General features: G+C 40.0%; 1 protein-coding gene across 1 annotated transcript in view; it reads left to right on the forward strand.

Moving 5' to 3' along the window:
* Positions 1–18,256, forward strand: part of LOC124595482 (LIM and senescent cell antigen-like-containing domain protein 1) — a 76,561-nt gene that overhangs the window by 48,200 nt on the left and 10,105 nt on the right. The window contains exons 6-7 of the mRNA XM_047134243.1: positions 168–309; positions 5,631–5,747. Of these exons, the coding sequence (XP_046990199.1) occupies positions 168–309; positions 5,631–5,747 (259 nt within the window). The remainder of the gene's footprint in view (positions 1–167; positions 310–5,630; positions 5,748–18,256) is intronic.

Genomic DNA, 18,256 nt, shown 5'->3' on the forward strand with positions numbered 1-18,256 from the left:
ATTGAAATTTGCAGCAAAACTGCTTGTTTAACTGCTTAAAAATTAAAACTAATAACTTCAATCATATTATGGCCATCCATGTGGTGGATTAATGCCTCTTTACAAATTAACTGAAATTTATTTCAGTATTTCTTAATTACTGTTTCTTTTCCTCCCTTGTATCATAGTGGTTTGATTGATGATAAACCTCTTCGTTTCCGTGGGGAAGTCTATCATCCATACCATTTCAACTGTGCCGCTTGTGGCACGGAACTTAATTCTGATGCACGGGAAGTGAGAAGTCGACCAGGATTTACTGCAAACGAAATGGTAAGTTCATAACAGCTTGGAAACAGAGCATAAATTGGGCAGGACTGTGCAATGATGCACTACATTTGTAAATGTGGATTTTTTTTTTTTTTTTTGTGAACTGTGTTATGTTTACAAATAAGATTTTATACATGCCTGCAAAATAAGTGTAATTCATTTTTCATTTCAAAATGGCTAGTAGAGATAATTTACATCTTTCTTCTGCAGACGTAATGTCTTGAGTAGATTAATTAAAAATGGGAGAGGATGCTATGATATCTCTTATCTTTGTTACACATAAGTGACTATGAAAGCAAAGTTTAAATACTATGGTAGAGTAATCAAAGGTGCAAAAAAGAGTAAAATCCATAGCCATGTGGAATATCACTGTAGATGAAGAATGCATAATGCTGTGGCGTAGCAAGACAGCCACGCCACGGAAGTAGCTGAAAGGCACGCGTTTAGTTCATGCAGGCAAGAGATAGGTCTGTAACAGGATACGTAATGAATGCTATAAAGAAAAGTGCGTAGCTTCTGGAATACTTAACTTTAATCCATCCTTGGTACATCGCTATTGACGATATAAGTGAGACTCCATAGATACATGCAATGCTACTAATGGCGCCTTGCTAGGTCGTAGCCATGGACTTAGCTGAAGGCTATTCTAACTATCTGCTCGGCAAATGAGCGAGGCTTCGTCAGTGTGCATCGCTAGCTACGTCGCCCGTACAACTGGGGCGAGTGCTATTCCGTATCTCGAGACCTGCCTTGTGGTGGCGCTCGGTCTGCGATCCCTGACAGTGGCGACACGCGGGTCTGACATGTACTAATGGACCGCGGCCGATTTAAAGCTACCACCTAGCAAGTGTGGTGTCTGGCGGTGACACCACACATAATCTTAAGAGACCGTCAAGAACTTGAATTTAGATGAATATATAAATGACTATTACATGAACACACCAACAGACCTAATCAAACAAAAACTCATCAAATGAAATGTAGGGAAGATCAGTGTTGCTGATTTTGAATCTCAGAGACTTTCTGAGAACAGTAAAATCACTGATAAGTAAAATGTTATCTGGCTTATATGTGTTATCATTTTCTATCCTAACTGAATGTACTAGTACAATTTCTAAACCTGTATCACATTTTATAAATATGTTTTCATAGAAGGTGTGTTAAAAATACTGCTCTGAAAATGAGTAGCTAGAGACTCATATTATAACTGCCAGCCTTCTCATACGATAGAAACTGTCATAAAAAACGTAGTATCAATTTTTTTGGAAAGTCTGAACCTTCTCCACTCTTCGATACTGTAGTCATAGAATTTTGAAATGGCTTCTGTAAAGGTAGGAAAGCAGACAGAGCTATGATCCTGCTCATAGAAGAAATTTGTGAGTGGACTGGACCAGAGAAAAGCAGTATTGGAATAAATTTTAACTTACCAAAGGCATATTATCCAATGCAGTGCAATATCATATTGGGTAAATTAGACAAAATTAGTGTATTTTTCTTCCTCTACACTCTGCAAACCACTGTGAAATGCATATTGGAGGGAGCTCCCACTATACCATATATTATTAGGGCTGTTTCCCATTCCTTTCATGTATAGAGATTGGGGAGAGCGATTGCAGACTACGGGAGCAGAGCATTCCGATTTTTAACTTTGAAAGTTACTTACTGAAGTTTTGCAAGTAGGTTTTCCTGAAATAGTTAACATCTGTCTCCAAATCATCTCTCGGTTAAGAATTCGCAGCATCTTTGTGACACTCTCCCATGGGACAAATAAATCTGTGACTGTTCTTCTTGCTCTTTTTGCACACAGTCAAAATTTCACATTAACCCTGTATGTTATGGATTGCATGCATCACAATATCCTAGGATGGGTTTCACAAGTGTTTTGTAAGCAACCTCCTTTGTACACTGAATGTGTTTTTTAGTATCCAACCAGTGCACTGAAGTCTGCAACCTGCTTCAGCTATGACTGAGCCTACAAAAATTATTACACCCAGGCATTGGTCTGAGTTATCTGATCATAATTGTAATTCATTGATATTGCAGTCATAGAATACTATTTTTTCGAACATTTAAAGCAAGTTGCTAAGATATGATTGAATATTTGTGCAGATGCTTTTCAGGGGTTACTTCATTAAGGGTAACTACATCATCTGCTGAAAAATGTGAGGTTATTATTAAGATTGTCTGCCAGGTCATTAATATACAGTGTGAACAGCAAGGGTCTCAACACACTTTCCTGAATGATGTCTGAAGTTAATTCCACATCTCTTGTTTATTCTCCATCTAAAAGATATACTACTTCCTCCATGCCAAAAAATTCTCATTTCGGTTGCAAATTTTGTTTAATTTCCCATATGATTATTCTCTCATTAAGAATTGTTCATGGTATTGAGTTAAATGCTTTTCAGAAGTCACAAATACTGCATCTCCCTGACCACCTTAGTTAATGACTTTCAGAACGTTGTGTGAGAAAAGCACGAATTGTGTTCCACAAGATCAATATCTACAGAATCCATGCTGATGGGCATGAAGGAGGTCATTCTGTTCAAGGTAGCACATTACGTTTGGTCTCCAGATATGTTCTAAGATTTGAAAACAAACTTATCACAACTGTTACTCTTTTTACACATGTATGTGATTTGCACTTTCTTCCAACAACTAGGCACAGAATCAGATAGTTATCCTATTGGGCCCTGGTGTATTCTTCAGATTTATGGATTTCAACCGTTTCTTTAGAAGGTGGGAGTGGAGAGGAGGAGAGGGGAGGTAGTAAATATAAGAATCACAGAATTAAATTCACTTCAAACAGCCAACCTCTTAATGGACATCCAATGAGACTGTGTTTGAGGACCGTTCATATTTCATATTTATGTTAATGACATTAGGGTCCTTGGTAATAGTGCACAAATCACATTTTTTGCTGTAATACACAAATAAAATTTTTTCCTGTAGTTCACAAATTACATTTTTTGTTGGAAGTCAGCATTTGCCAGACATTGCAGGCAGAGTTTTGAGGTTTGACTTAAATTTGCTGGCTGCAAATCTTTCAAAAAGCAGTTTCATTTGGTTCTGAAAAAATTGTTATTAAAAACTTGTAAGTATTAATAATCACAAAACAGAGAGGGGTAGCTACCACTGCATTCTTGGGTTTGCATCTGGATATTGGAAGATCCATGTTCTATATCTCTCAAGTAAATTGAACTCATTTTGTTTTGCTTTACATTTAATCACAAACATAAGCCACATTGAATGAGCCAGAGGTGCTCATTTTTCATATTTCCACTCTATAATTATGTGTAATCCAATTGTAAGAGCAGGGTGAAACAAATCTCAAAACAGTTTTCATTGTACAAAAACAGTCTGTAGGAATAATAAGAAAAAGGTCCTCCAATCAAATATTTGTTCTGATAAATATATTTCTCTTGCCTTGTATCCTTGTTTCAGGACAATGTATAAGCTGTTGCAGTGTACATGTTTTTATTATCAATACAACATATAAGTATCCAAATATTCTTGTGTAATGCAGGAGTAAATGACATGGTGCTGATGTAAATATTAATGTGATAGGAAGTGTTAGCCGTCTGAAGAAGGGCATGATAGCCTGAAATTAGTTTAGCATTGATATAAAGCATTTTTAAAACAATTGTGTTATTCATCAACATTTAAGAACAATTATCTGGTTTGCAAATATGTCATGCTAAAATACTTGTGTGATGTGAACGATTACTCGAGTAAAATTCCATAAAGAATTGTTGAAAAAAATAAAAAAAGGGAAGGCTGTAATGTTATGTCTTAAAACATTAATGTTTTGTAATCCTCCAATAATTCTTTCTTCTGTTCTGTCTCTCATATGTTACGCAAAAACCAAAGCATGGAAACTCCAGGAACAATAGTCTCATATGTTTTGTTTTCTTTTGGTTTTCTGGTATTGTTACTAAAGCAAAGTGTGTAATTTCCACAAAGAATTTTCACTCTACAGCAGTGTGTAACTGCTTGATAGGTTCCCAGGAATTGCACCAGATAATATTGTGCGGTTTTTACAATATTATCCGGCATAATTCCCGAGAACCTATCAAGCAGATGCAGCACCGGGAAAACCCTCAAACAGCACAGTGTGTAACTGATATGAAATTATTTAGCAAATAAAATGCCAGACCAGGACTGAAATATGGGACCTTTGCTTTCTCTGGGCAAGTGCTCTACCAGCTGTGCTATCCAAGTAAGACTCACGGCCCACTCTCACAGCTTTACTTCCACCAGCACTTGCCTGCGAAAGGCAAAGGTCTCAGGTTTGAGTCCCAGTCCGGCACACAGTTTTAATCTACCGGGAAGTTTCTAATTGTATGCCTGTTCTGCATTGTGCCTTACACTGTTTAATATTAACTTTAAACATTGTAAGGTCCTGGTTAGAATATTAACAATCTTATTAACAGGATAGATTGCTACTCGCAGTAAAGAAGACACATTTGAGTTGCAGACAGGCACAGCAAAAGACTGTTACACAATGACTTTTGTCCAATGATGTCTTCAAAAATGAAAACACCCACACATTCACGCCTGCAAGCATGCCTCACGCACGCACCAGCTGTTTCCGGTTCCTCCATTTCATAACATTGTTAATGCTCCCTTTATATATTGAAATAGGTCTCAATCATTTAAATTGTATTGCGTGGTCTTTATGGTATCAAATTATGTATTTATTTGACATATGATACTGTATTATATTTTGATGAATAAACAAAATGAAATCCTTGTTTTGTTTCTAGCATGCAGTGTTTGCCCCAAAAATATCCACAGTGACATATTAGCATAAAAAATCAATTGGAATCTTTTTAAAATGATCCCAAAATTACATTTGCTTTTGGTCAGTATTCAATAAAAGTGGCGCCTATCTTACATAAAACTTTTTCAAAGTTAATCGCTCATGCAGAATGTACTATACTCTTTTTTTTTTCCACTTATGGTAAATTTGCATTCAGATACCCATTTCTTAACTGCTGAAAATGAAGGAAAAGACTCTTTTATAAAACTTTCCTAACTTTGGGTGAATTTCTGTTGAGTCCAGCAGTCTAAAGCAAAGAATTTTGTGGCTGTTTGGTATTGGATCTAATCTGTTTTAATGAGACACATGCTCCTCCGCTACTTTAGAAATTGTATAACTTAAAATGTGTGGCAGATCTTGACTTACATTATAACACAATAACCAATATAACAAAAATAAAATTTCATTTACATTAATTCTATCTCTCTGGCAGGCCAAGGTTTTTAAAATTTTACAATTTAAGATGCATTTCATTATATTTGAAACTTTTTTTTGCCTTCAGAATGAACTGTATTGCCTGCGATGCCATGATAAAATGGGTATTCCTATATGTGGAGCATGTCGTCGTCCAATAGAGGAACGTGTTGTCACTGCTTTGGGAAAGCATTGGCATGTTGAGGTGAGAGGCAAAACAGTATCGTATTGTTAGTTTGTACAAGCTGAATATTTTGTGTTTGTGCTTACTAGTTATGTTACTTTGTGGTGTACAATACATTTCAGTTTTTCACTATGTTTTTAGACCGATGAGTCAAAACAGACACTGATACATGCTGATTTTAGGGTATGAGTACATACCAAACTACATGATGCATCTTAGTTGTCAACAGGCCACTGTTGAGGAAGGTAGTCTAGATATCCTCATGTGGAGGATGTTGACATTTGATATGTCTACCACCAGCTATAACTGGCAGATGACTCACATCATGTGCACCTGTTTTTTCACCTACTACACAGCACATGTGGCCTCTACCGTTCGAAACAGAATTCAGTATACCATTGCTCCTTGTTTAAGGTAAACGTCAGGATGATTTGTTTGAGAGGGCACAGCCAATTTACTTACCCATCGTACCATTGCCCATTCTCTTGCTTGATGTCTAATACTGAGTGAGGTATCACAGTGGGTAGCACACTGGACTTGCATTTGGGAGGATGATGGTTCAAACCTACATCTGGCCATCCTGATTTAGGTTTTCCGTAATTTCCCTAAACCGCTTCTGGCAAATGCCGGGATGGTTCCCTTGAAAGGGCATGGCCGACTTCCTTTCCCATCCTTGCATAATCTGATGGGACCGATGACTTCACTGGTTGGTCTCCTCCCCCAAATCAACCAATTTCCTCTCCCATCCATCTTTATGTGAGCTTCTGCTTCATCTTTAATGACCTCATAGTCAGTGGGACATTAAATTCTAATCTTATCTCTTTCCATCTCTAATCACCTCAACTGCATCTTTTTTTAAACTGTGCCAAAATGGTTTGAGAACATGTGAAGGTGCTTGTGTGGCCCACAAGGTCAACAAACTTCAGTCCTACTGAGCACATACGGGATGCCATTGTACCTTGGACCAACTCGGACAAATCTGCATGAGCTGTGGGACACGTTTGAGCAGTTGTGGATCAGGATGTTTTCCCAGTGGTTTTGGTGTATAGTGGAGTCCACACCATGATGGATCATCACCATCATCAATGCCAGAGTGGGTGTTGCTTGTTACTATATACAAGGCTCTAATTTAATTGATAATTAGTGTAGATAGCATTCTGATGCCCAATAGCTGCAAGATGGCACATTAGTTATGGTACTATTTCCTTACACCACTTAAGGTGATTCTGAGGAAGATTTTTTTGAAAGAACTGTTGCAGATTTACTGTTGAGTGCTTGTCTAATGCAAGCTCATGCTCCATCTCTAATGAGATCAGTGTTGACAAGATGTTAAACACTAATCATCTGCCACCTCCCCCCCCCCCCCCCCCCCCCCTGCTTTTGTAAGAGATTTCTGTATCTGCCATCATTTTCTGCGTTAATCATCTTCAGAAAGTCACAGTATCTTGTGATCTACTCCACAATTCTCCTTTCGAAACAATTACTTCTCTAGTATACCTGGGAACATGCTCTCCTGAGACACCATAGGGAGATTTGTAACTTCTTTATCTTTCTTTGTTTCCTTTTCCTTTGTTTATCACATTATTTAGTCCCATCATACACTGATCTGACAAAATACATGGGATAACAATATGCACGTATACAGATGGCAGCAGTATTGCGAACAAAGGGTGTGAAAGCGTAGTGCAGTGGTGGCTCTGTCATTTGTATTTGGCTGAATCATGTGAACAGGCTACTGATATGATAATGACCGCATGACTTTGAACGTGGAATGGTTGTTGGAGCTAGATGCATGGGACATTTTATTTTGGAACTTGTTAGGGAAGTCAATATTCTGAGATCCACAGTGTCAAAAGTGTGCTGAGAATACCAGATTTCAGGCATTACCTCTCACTGTGAACAACACAATGGCCAATGGCCTTCACTTAACGACAGAGAGCAATGGCGTTTGCATGGAGTTGTCAGTGCTAACAGACAAGCAACCCTGTGTGATATAAATGCAGAAATCAATGTGGGATGTATGATGAACATATCCCTTAGGACAGTGCTGTGTAATTAATGGGCTATGGCAGCAACCAATTTCTGATGCAAGTCCCTTTGCTAACAGCACATCAACTGCAATGCTTCTCCTGGGATTGTGACCATATTAGTTGGACACTGGCAACTGGAAAACTGTGGCCTGGTTCGGTGAGTTCAATTCCATTTGGTAAGAGCTGATAGTAGGCTTCAAGCATGACACAGATACCATAAAGCCGTGGATCCAAGTTGGCAAAGAGGCTCTGTCCAAGCTGGTGGTGGCCCCATATAGTTTGAGCTTTGTTTACATGGAATGGAACCAATAATCAACTAAAAATGGTTACATTTGGCTGCTTGGAGACCATTTGCAGCCATTCATGGATGTCGTGCTCTCAGACAATGATGGAATTTTTAAGATGACAATGTGCCATGTTACCAGGACACAATTGTTCACTATTGGTTTGAAGAACATTCTGGACAGTTAAAGCGAACAATTTGGCCTCTCAGGTTGCCCATTATGAATGCCATCGAACATTTATGGAACATAATCAAGAGGTCAGACCATGTATAAAATCCTGCACTGGCAACATTTTGCAATTATGGATGGCTACACAGGCAGCATAGACCATTATTTCTGCAAGGGAATCCCAATAACTTGTTGAGTCCATGCCATGTCAAGTTGTTGCACTATGCCTGGCAAAAGGAGGTGCAATATGATATTAGGTGGTATTTCATGACTTCTGTCACCTCAGTGTATTAGTAGCAGCCCTATAGAAAGTTTCAGATCTTTAAACTATGAAAGCAAAGAAGGAATACTTGTTAATGGATCATATCTGAACCACTTTAATTCTGATAGTGATAGTGTACTGTCTGCATCTGGTACAGACAGAAAACAAAAGCAAGAGCTTAATGGAGGAAGTTTGAAAATCACCTTGAAAGTTAGTTATAATAAGACTAAAATTATGTATACCTGACCTATTGTGGAGGTGGGGGGGGGGGGGGGGGGGGCAAGTGCTAGTAGGACTTACACGTAGAGGGTTCCCTACAGACTTAATTATTTGTATAGACAGTTCAACCAGCCTTGAGAATCGAGAATCTCAATGATTTTGCCTGTTATTGACTTTGATACTAATAAGATATTGGTACCAGGAATTTCAAGACTTTTGTGAATGTATTAATTTTAAGTTTGTGATATAATTACAAATTTTCAATTTCATGGTTTTTTTCATTTACTTCTACTGTGAAACATTGCTTCTTTCCTAATTTCATGACTATATAAGTTGTAATGAGTGAGTTTGCAGCTAACAAAATATGTGAAATAAATGGCCATATTTTTTTATTCCAATTACTTTTACACCAGCAACATGTTCACCCATTCCTATCCATTAACCAAATGGACAAACATACACAGTCAGATAATAAATGACAATTCTTTTTCTGTTTGAGATAATTACAAATCAACAACTTTCATATATTTGCTGCACTTGTCGTGTGAATCCTTGCTTCTTGGGCAAATTTTATGATTCTAGGCCAAAAGGAAGTACCCTATAGGTTTTGATGAGCGAGTTTGCAAAAGTCAAAATATATGACATAAATGGCAGTACCTTTTGATTGCGTTGACTTAAAAGCTTACATTTATTACACTGCCAAGAGACCTTAGATCTTAGTTATGTGACATAAATTTCAACTTGATACGTCTACCCTTAATGACCTTACAGACAAAACAGCTGCATTATGAATGACAAAAAGTGATTCCCCCCCCCCCCCCCCCATGTGATTTAATTACAAATTATAAATGTTGAGATTTTTGTCTTTGGTTCTACTGTGAAACTTAGTTTCTTGCCAAATCTCATGATTCTATGTCAACGGGAAGTACCTTATAGGTTTTGATGAATGAATTTGGGAGTATCAAAATACATGCATCTATACTCTGCAAACCACCATGAGAGGCATAGCAAGGGGGTACATCCCATGGTACCAATTATTAGGGTTTCTTCCCGTTCCATTCACGTATGGAGAGTGAGAAGAATGCTTGTTTGAATGCCCTAATGTGTGCTGTAATTATTGTAATCTTATCCTCACGCTGCCAATGTGAGCAATATTGTGAACAATAAGTTGTAGTACATTCCTAGAATCATCATTTAAAGACAATTTTTGAAACTTTGCTAATAGACTTTCTCGGTATAGTTTACCTCTGTCTTCAAAAGACTTCCAGTTCAGTGCCTTCAGTATCTTTGTGACACTCTCCCCCAGATCAAACAAACCTATGACCATTTGTGCTGCCCTTCTCTGTGTATTGCAACATCCACTGTTAGTCCTCTTTGGTACGAGTCCCACACACTTGATAAATTTTCTGGAACTGGTTGCACAAGGGATTTGTGAGCAATCTCCTTCGTAGACTGATTGCACTTCCCCAGTATTCCAGCAATAAACTTAAGTCTATCTCCTGTTTTACCCACGACTGAGCCTATGAGATCATTCCATTTCATGTCCGTGCAAAGTGTGACACCCAGGTATTTTTATGGGTTGGCCAATTCCAGCAGTGACTCATTGATGTTGAAAGATACTACATTTTCTGGTTTTGTGAAGTGCACAGTTTTACATAGCCAAACATTTAAAGCAAGTTCCCAGTGTGCACCACTTTGAAATTTTATCAAGATCTGACTGAATATTTATGCAGCTCCTCCCAGATAGTGCTTGATTATAGATAACTGCATCACCTGTAAAAAGTCTTAAGTTACTATTAATATCATCTCCCATGCCATTAATATACAACGTGAACAGCAAGGCTCCTAACACATTACCCTGGGGCTCACCTGAAGTTACTTCTACATCTGACGATGACCCTCCACCCAAGATAACATGCTGCATCCTCCCTACCAAAAAGTCCTCAATTCAGTCACAAATTTCACTTGATAAGCAATATTATCTTACTTTTGACAATAAGCATATGTGTGGTACTGAATCAACTGCTTTTTGGAAATCGAGAAGTACTGCTTCTGCCTGATTGCCATGATCCAAAGGTTTCAGGATGTCATGTGAATGATGGGAGTTGGGTTTCCCGTGATGGATGTTTCCATACTACATTCTGGTTGGTATTGAGAAGGACTTTCTGTTCAAGATACCTCATTATGATTGAGCTCAGAATATGATCTAAGATTCTACAGCAAATCGATGTCAAGGATATTGGATGGTTGTTTTGTGGATCATTTCTGCTACCCTTCTTGTAGATGGGTGTGACCTGTGCTTTTTACCAAGAACTGGGGATCTAAGATATAGTTAGAAGAGGGGCTAACTCGGCTGCAAATTCAGTATATAATTTGGTAGGGATTCCATCAGCCCCTGGAGCTTTGTTCAGTGGAGCTTTTTCTCAATATCACTGATACTAGTGCTTAGTTTATTCACCTTTTCAGTGGTATAAGAATTGAATTTGGGCAATTCTGCTGAGTTTTACTTTGTATAGGAACATTTGAAAATGGAGTTAAGCATTTCAGCATTTGCTTTGCTACCCTCAATTTTGGTCCCTGTGTCATTCACTAAGGACTGGACCTAAATTTGGTGTCACTAACAGCCTTTACACGTGACCAGAATTCTTTGAGATTTGTCAAATATCATTTGACAATATTCTGCTGCAGGCCTATTTGTTGCCACAAGACCCAATATATTTCCATCATGATGGGGCTACTAACAATCTGTTGTAGGAAGTTTCCAGAGATGGCATGTAGAAATGTTTCACAGGATGTCTTATCACACCTATCATTAACAAAACTGTGATTTTCCCAGCTAGTTGGTTGATGATTGTAGGCTCCACCAGTGATAAGATTATAGCAAGGGAACCTATGTACAAATGAACAGAGGTTTACTCTAAAGTTGTTGGCTACAACCAGTTATCATTTTATGCCCACCAACCCTGATACTAAGTCTTGCCCAAATAGCTCACATTGAACTTCAATTTCCCATTTGTGTATCCTTTATGTACAGTTATGTATTTTTCTGAAAAATCTCACTGCTATCAATTTCAGGTTTCAACCAGCTCTCTGTAGCTGGTATTATGTGGACTTCACTACTTTTTGTGAGCCTTTCAAACTCTGGTACTTTGTTGCAAATGCTTCAGCAGTTTAGCATTAGGATTTTAATACTCTCACCTATGGGCGACATTTCTTTCAGTCTTACCCTGGTACTTCTGGGTTTCCTGCAGCTGTTGTTACCTGAATTGGATGGAGAGTTTCCTAATCTAAAAACCCATGTATGCACTTCACACAGAGCCAACTGCCTGAGTAGCAGCATCTGATGTTTAGTGTACACCTAACCCATTTATCATGAGCCTACAGTTCTCAGCCCTACGGCACAAGTCGAGGAAGTTGTTGCCCAGCTTGTCACAGAACCTTCGAAGCCTCTGGTTCAGTCCTTCCACTCGAACTAAATGCCCACGATTAGTTCTGGGGACAATGCTGCAAATTGTGAGCTTCGTTCAGACTCCATGTTCCAACATGGGTCATAATCCGCATTTAATTTCACCCTGTTCCCTCAGTACCTGCTGGAATAGCCTCTTCAATATGTTGAATGAGGCTCCTTGGCATACACACTGCATGCTCCTGGTGCCCTTTCCTGTCCCTTCCTGCCATTTCTGTGAGGGGTACCATCATTCGCTCTTAAATTTGAACTGCCAGTGAGCAATACACCCCTACCATTTTGTGTTTGCCTCCTCTCGACACTGAACAAAACTGGTTTCCCCAAATCAGGTGAAGTGAGTTCCATTGGCTCAGTTTCTGTGAAAGACAGCACCCCAAACTTGGTGGTTAGGGGGACTGGTACGACACCCTGGGTCTGATGCTGGTATCAAAGGTACACGACTCTTGGGAGCTCTTCCAGCACACCAGTTTGCAGCAGCTGCCAATTGTTTGACAGCAGTCAGGTTTATTTCCAGCTGCATATTAACTTCAACCAACTCATCCCATATTAAGAGAACAGCATTCGCAATGGAGCTTCCTTTTTCCTGGTGCAATGTATTAAAACTTGAAATTGAACCAAGTGATAATCATTTAATCTATTGAACTAAAAAGTTACTAATTCCCTATAGGAATTGAAGCAAACACACAAAACACGATTTATATTAGGACGACACAAAAACCTATGTTAAAAATTACTAGTTTTCTATTGAGGTTGATTACAGTTGTTAGGGAACACGAAAACAGAGTTCATTTACGATAAATGTAGGTAGTATATAGGGCTACTCTTCTTTAAGGAAAACAAGATATAACAGAAAATTTTAGAATATTTGCTACAGTAAATAAGTCATGTGACATAAATGGCAACACTATGGGATTGTGTTGACTTGCAAGCTTCAAGCTTTTACCCCGCTAAGGGACCATAGGCCTTAGTATGTGACATAAATTTCAGCTTGATACCTCTGGCAGTTCCTGAGAAAAGGGGTTTTTAATGGTTAGACAGACAGGTGGACAAAAAACAGTGTGATCCTATAAGGGTTCCATTTTTACCAGTTGAGGTACAGAATCCTAAGAAGGGCAAATTGACAAGAAAGTCATAGAACCAAGTGATCACTTGTTGTATTTATGATAGTTGTAGATAACAACTGGATAGACATTTGAGGAACTAAACATGAGTAAAAATGAACTGGATTTTTTAAAAATTAAGCTTCTGTTGTGCGTGAAAAGAAAAGTAAACAGATTGTATAACCAGTTTCATCTTCCGACTGTGAAACATGGGTGTTTAACCTAAAATCCATGCAAAAACTGAGGGTTGCTCAATGAGGATTGAACGTTACTTGATGCAAATTAAGAGGAGGGATGTGGGGGGGGGGGGGGGTATCAAGGTACTTAATTGATTGTAAAATGCAATTACGATTGATGAAAGAGTAATGGAGGAGGGCAGAGCATGAAGCCAAGTGAGTGGATGGTAGATAGACAAAGGAATTCTTTGCTGCATTCTATGAGATGTAAAAGAACGAGATAGTGACCTAATGAAAGGTGGGTATATGACATTAAAAGTATGCTAGAATGACGTTGCATATAGCTGAAGTCCCGTAATGCATTTAAAAGTCTAGGAGGCCTTCATCTAGCATTGGATGTCAGATACTCGTGACATGTATCACAATTCAGTATCCCCCTTACAGACTGCTGGGATGCATAGAAGGTGATGAGTACAATAACGATATTTTTGGGAGTGGGAACCCATGTCTGTAGACAAGCAATTTGCATACTACAGGAACAAATGTGTGCAACACAACAAAAATGTATTCTACATGTCTAATGGGCGAAAGTGTGACAATGATGTAACATGACTCTGATAAGATACTGTATTCCCAGGTAAGACAGTGAATGTACTTGCTTATTTGTTTACTTAATAACAGAGTTTATCTGCTGATCATAGACTCAAATTTCTGTGGGACATCACATTTCTCAGGTGTTTAAACATTATTCATTTATCAAGTTAATCTGGCTTCTTGTGCCATTGCGTTGTTTTGTATACTTTATGTTATAATGTTTAATAAATTCATTACATTTTAAGCTGGAGTTAATGGTTACTGCAAGATTATATGGCAATAGGACTCTAAATGGACATTAGCAACACTGTGACTTACAGCATCTCACCCTCTACAACAGCTCCGTTTCTCCAAATGTTTTGTCAGATATCTTCAGAAGTTTCCTAGCAAACTGAAAGAAATCATTAAGATCTCTCTAGCAGCTGTTGGCCGTCATGCTTACAGTTCTGTGGCAAAAGGTGTTACTCTGACATTGTGTATCTGTAGGGAAGAAGGTCCTCTGACAATTTTCAAACAGAAAAGTGCTTGATGTTGTTGTTGTTGTAGTCTTCAGTCCAGAGACTGGTTTGATGCAGCTCTCCATGCTGCTCTATCCTGTGCAAGGTTCTTCATCTCCCAGTACCTACTGCAACCTACATCCTTCTGAATCTGTTTAGTGTATTCATCTCTTGGTCTCCCTCTACGATTTTTACCCTCCACGCTGCCCTCCAATACTAAATTGGTGATCTCTTGATGCCTCAGAATATGCCCTACCAACCTATCCCTTCTTCTAGTCAAGTTGTGCCATAAATTTCTCTTCTCTCAAATTCTATTCAGTACCTCCTCATTAGTTATGTGATCTACCCATCTAATCTTCAGCATTCTTCTGTAGCACCACATTTCGAAAGCTTCTATTCTCTTCTTGTCCAAACTATTTATCGTCCATGTTTCACTTCCATACATGGCTACACTCCATACAAATACTTTCAGAAACGACTTCCTGACACTTAAATCTATACTTGTTGTTAACAAATTTCTCTTCTTCATAAATGCTTTCCTTGCCGTGGCCAGTCTACATTTTATATCCTCTCAACTTCGACCATCAACAGTTATTCTGCTCCCCAAATAGCAAAACTCATTTTCTATTTTAAGCATCTCATTTCCTAATCTAATTCCCGCAGCATCACCCAATTTAATCTGACTACATTCCATTATCCTCGTTTTGCTTTTGTTGATGTTCATCTTATATCCTCCTTTCAAGACACTGTCCATTCCGTTCAGCTGCTCTTCCAGGTCCTTTGCTGTCCCTGACAGAATTACAATGTCATCGGCGAACCTCAAAGTTTTTATTTCTTCTCCATGGATTTTAATTGCAACTCTGAATTTTTCTTTTGTTTCCTTTACTGCTTGCTCAATATACAGATATAATAACGTCGGGGATAGGCTACAACCCTTTCCCACTCCCTTCCCAACCACTGGTTCCCTTTCATGCTCCTCTTCTCTTATAACTGCCATCTAGTTTCAGTACAAATTGTAAATAGCCCTTCGGTCCCTGTATTTTACCCCTGCCACCTTCAGAATTTGAAATAGAATTTTCCAGTCAACATTGTCAAAAGCTTTTTCTAATCTACAAAAGCTAGAAACGTAGGTTTGCCCTTCCTTAATCTGTTTTCTAAGATAAGTCATAGGGTCAGTATTGCCTCACGTGTTCCAACATTTCTACGGAATCCAAACTGATCTTCGCCGAGGTCAGCTTCTACCAGTTTTTCCATTCGTCTGTAAAGAATTCATGTTGGTATTTTGCAGTCGTGGCTTATTAAATTGATAGTTCGGTAATTTTCATATCTGTCAACATCTGCTTTCTTTGGGATTGGAATTATTATATTCTTCTTGAAGTCTGAGGGTATTTCGCCTGTCTCGTACATCTTTCTCACCAGATGGTAGAGTTTTGTTAGGCCTGCCTCTCCCAAGGCTGTCAGTAGTTCTAATGGAATGTTGTCTACTCCCGGGGCCTTGTTTTGACTTAGGTCTTTCAGTGCTCTGTCAAACTCTTTATGCAGTATCATATCTCCTATTTCATCTTCATCTACATTCTCTTCCATTTCTATAATATTGTCCTCCTGTACATTGCCCTTGTATAGACCCTCTATATACTCGTTCCACCTTTGTGCTTTCCCTTCTTTGCTTGGAACTGGGTTTCCATCTGAGCTCTTGATATTCATGCAAGTGGTTGTCTTTTCTCCAAAGGTCTCTTTAATTTTTCTGTAGGCAGTGTCTATCTTAACCCTAGTGGTATGTGCCTCTACATCCTTACATTTGTCCTCTAGCCATCCCTGCTTAGCCATTTTGCACTTCCTGTCGATCTCATTTTTTGAGACTTGTGTATTCCTTTTTGCCTGCTTCATTTACTGCATGTTTATACACTCCTGGAAATTGAAATAAGAACACCGTGAATTCATTGTCCCAGGAAGGGGAAACTTTATTGACACATTCCTGGGGTCAGATACATCACATGATCACACTGACAGAACCACAGGCACATAGACACAGGCAACAGAGCATGCACAATGTCGGCACTAGTACAGTGTATATCCACCTTTCGCAGCAATGCAAGCTGCTATTCTCCCATGGAGACGACCGTAGAGATGCTGGATGTAGTCCTGTGGAACGGCTTGCCATGCCATTTCCACCTGGCGCCTCAGTTGGACCAGCGTTCGTGCTGGACGTGCAGACCGCGTGGGACGACACTTCATCCAGTCCCAAACATGCTCAATGGGGGACAGATCCGGAGATCTTGCTGGCCAGGGTAGTTGACTTACACCTTCTAGAGCACGTTGGGTGGCACGGGATACATGCGGACGTGCATTGTCCTGTTGGAACAGCAAGTTCCCTTGCCGGTCTAGGAATGGTAGAACGATGGGTTCGATGACGGTTTGGATGTACCGTGCACTATTCAGTGTCCCCTCGACGATCACCAGTGGTGTACGGCCAGTGTAGGAGATCGCTCCCCACACCATGATGCCGGGTGTTGGCCCTGTGTGACTCGGTCGTATGCAGTCCTGATTGTGGCGCTCACCTGCACGGCGCCAAACACGCATACGACCATCATTGGCACCAAGGCAGAAGCGACTCTCATCGCTGAAGACGACACGTCTCCATTCGTCCCTCCATTCACGCCTGTCGCGACACCACTGGAGGCGGGCTGCACGATGTTGGGGCGTGAGCGGAAGACGGCCTAACGGTGTGCGGGACCGTAGCCCAGCTTCATGGATACGGTTGCGAATGGTCCTCGCCGATACCCCAGGAGCAACAGTGTCCCTAATTTGCGGGGAAGTGGCGGTGCGGTCCCCTACGGCACTGCGTGCATCCGTGCGTCGCTGCGGTCCGGTCCCAGGTCGACGGGCACGTGCACCTTCCGCCGACCACTGGCGACAACATCGATGTACTGTGGAGACCTCACGCCCCACGTGTTGAGCAATTCGGCGGTACGTCCACCCGGCCTCCCGCATGCCCACTATACGCCCTCGCTCAAAGTCCGTCAACTGCACATACGGTTCACGTCCACGCTGTCGCGGCATGCTACCAGTGTTAAAGACTGCGATGGAGCTCCGTATGCCACGGCAAACTGGCTGACACTGACGGCGGCGGTGCACAAATGCTGCGCAGCTAGCGCCATTCGACGGCCAACACCGCGGTTCCTGGTGTGTCCGTTGTGCCGTGCGTGTGATCATTGCTTGTACAGCCCTCTCGCAGTGTCCGGAGCAAGTATGGTGGGTCTGACACACCGGTGTCAATGTGTTCTTTTTTCCATTTCCAGGAGTGTATTTTCTCCTTTCATCAATTAAATTCAATATCTCTTCTGTTATGCAAGGATTTCTACTAGCCCTCATCTTATTACCTACTTGATCCTCTGCTGCCTTCACCACTTCATCTCTCAAAGCTGCCCATTCTTCTTCTACTGTATTTCTTTCCCCCATTCTTGTCAATCATTCCCTAATGCTCTCCCTGAAGCTCTCTGCAACCTGTGGTTCTTTCAGTTTATCCAGGTCCCATCTCCTTAAATTCCCACCTTTTTGCAGTTTCTTCAGTTTCAATCTGCAGTTCATCTGCTCGATATTAACAAAAATATAAATTTCATTATGTTTATGTACAACTTTTTTCTAATCAGTCTTAAGTAATAGCCCATTGTCACAGCCATATCACTCACTCGGGTATAAATGTTACTTGTGGACTAAATAATCCTATCTTAAAC

This window comes from Schistocerca americana, chromosome 2, assembly GCF_021461395.2.
Source record: "Schistocerca americana isolate TAMUIC-IGC-003095 chromosome 2, iqSchAmer2.1, whole genome shotgun sequence".
Lineage (NCBI taxonomy): Eukaryota > Metazoa > Arthropoda > Insecta > Orthoptera > Acrididae > Schistocerca > Schistocerca americana.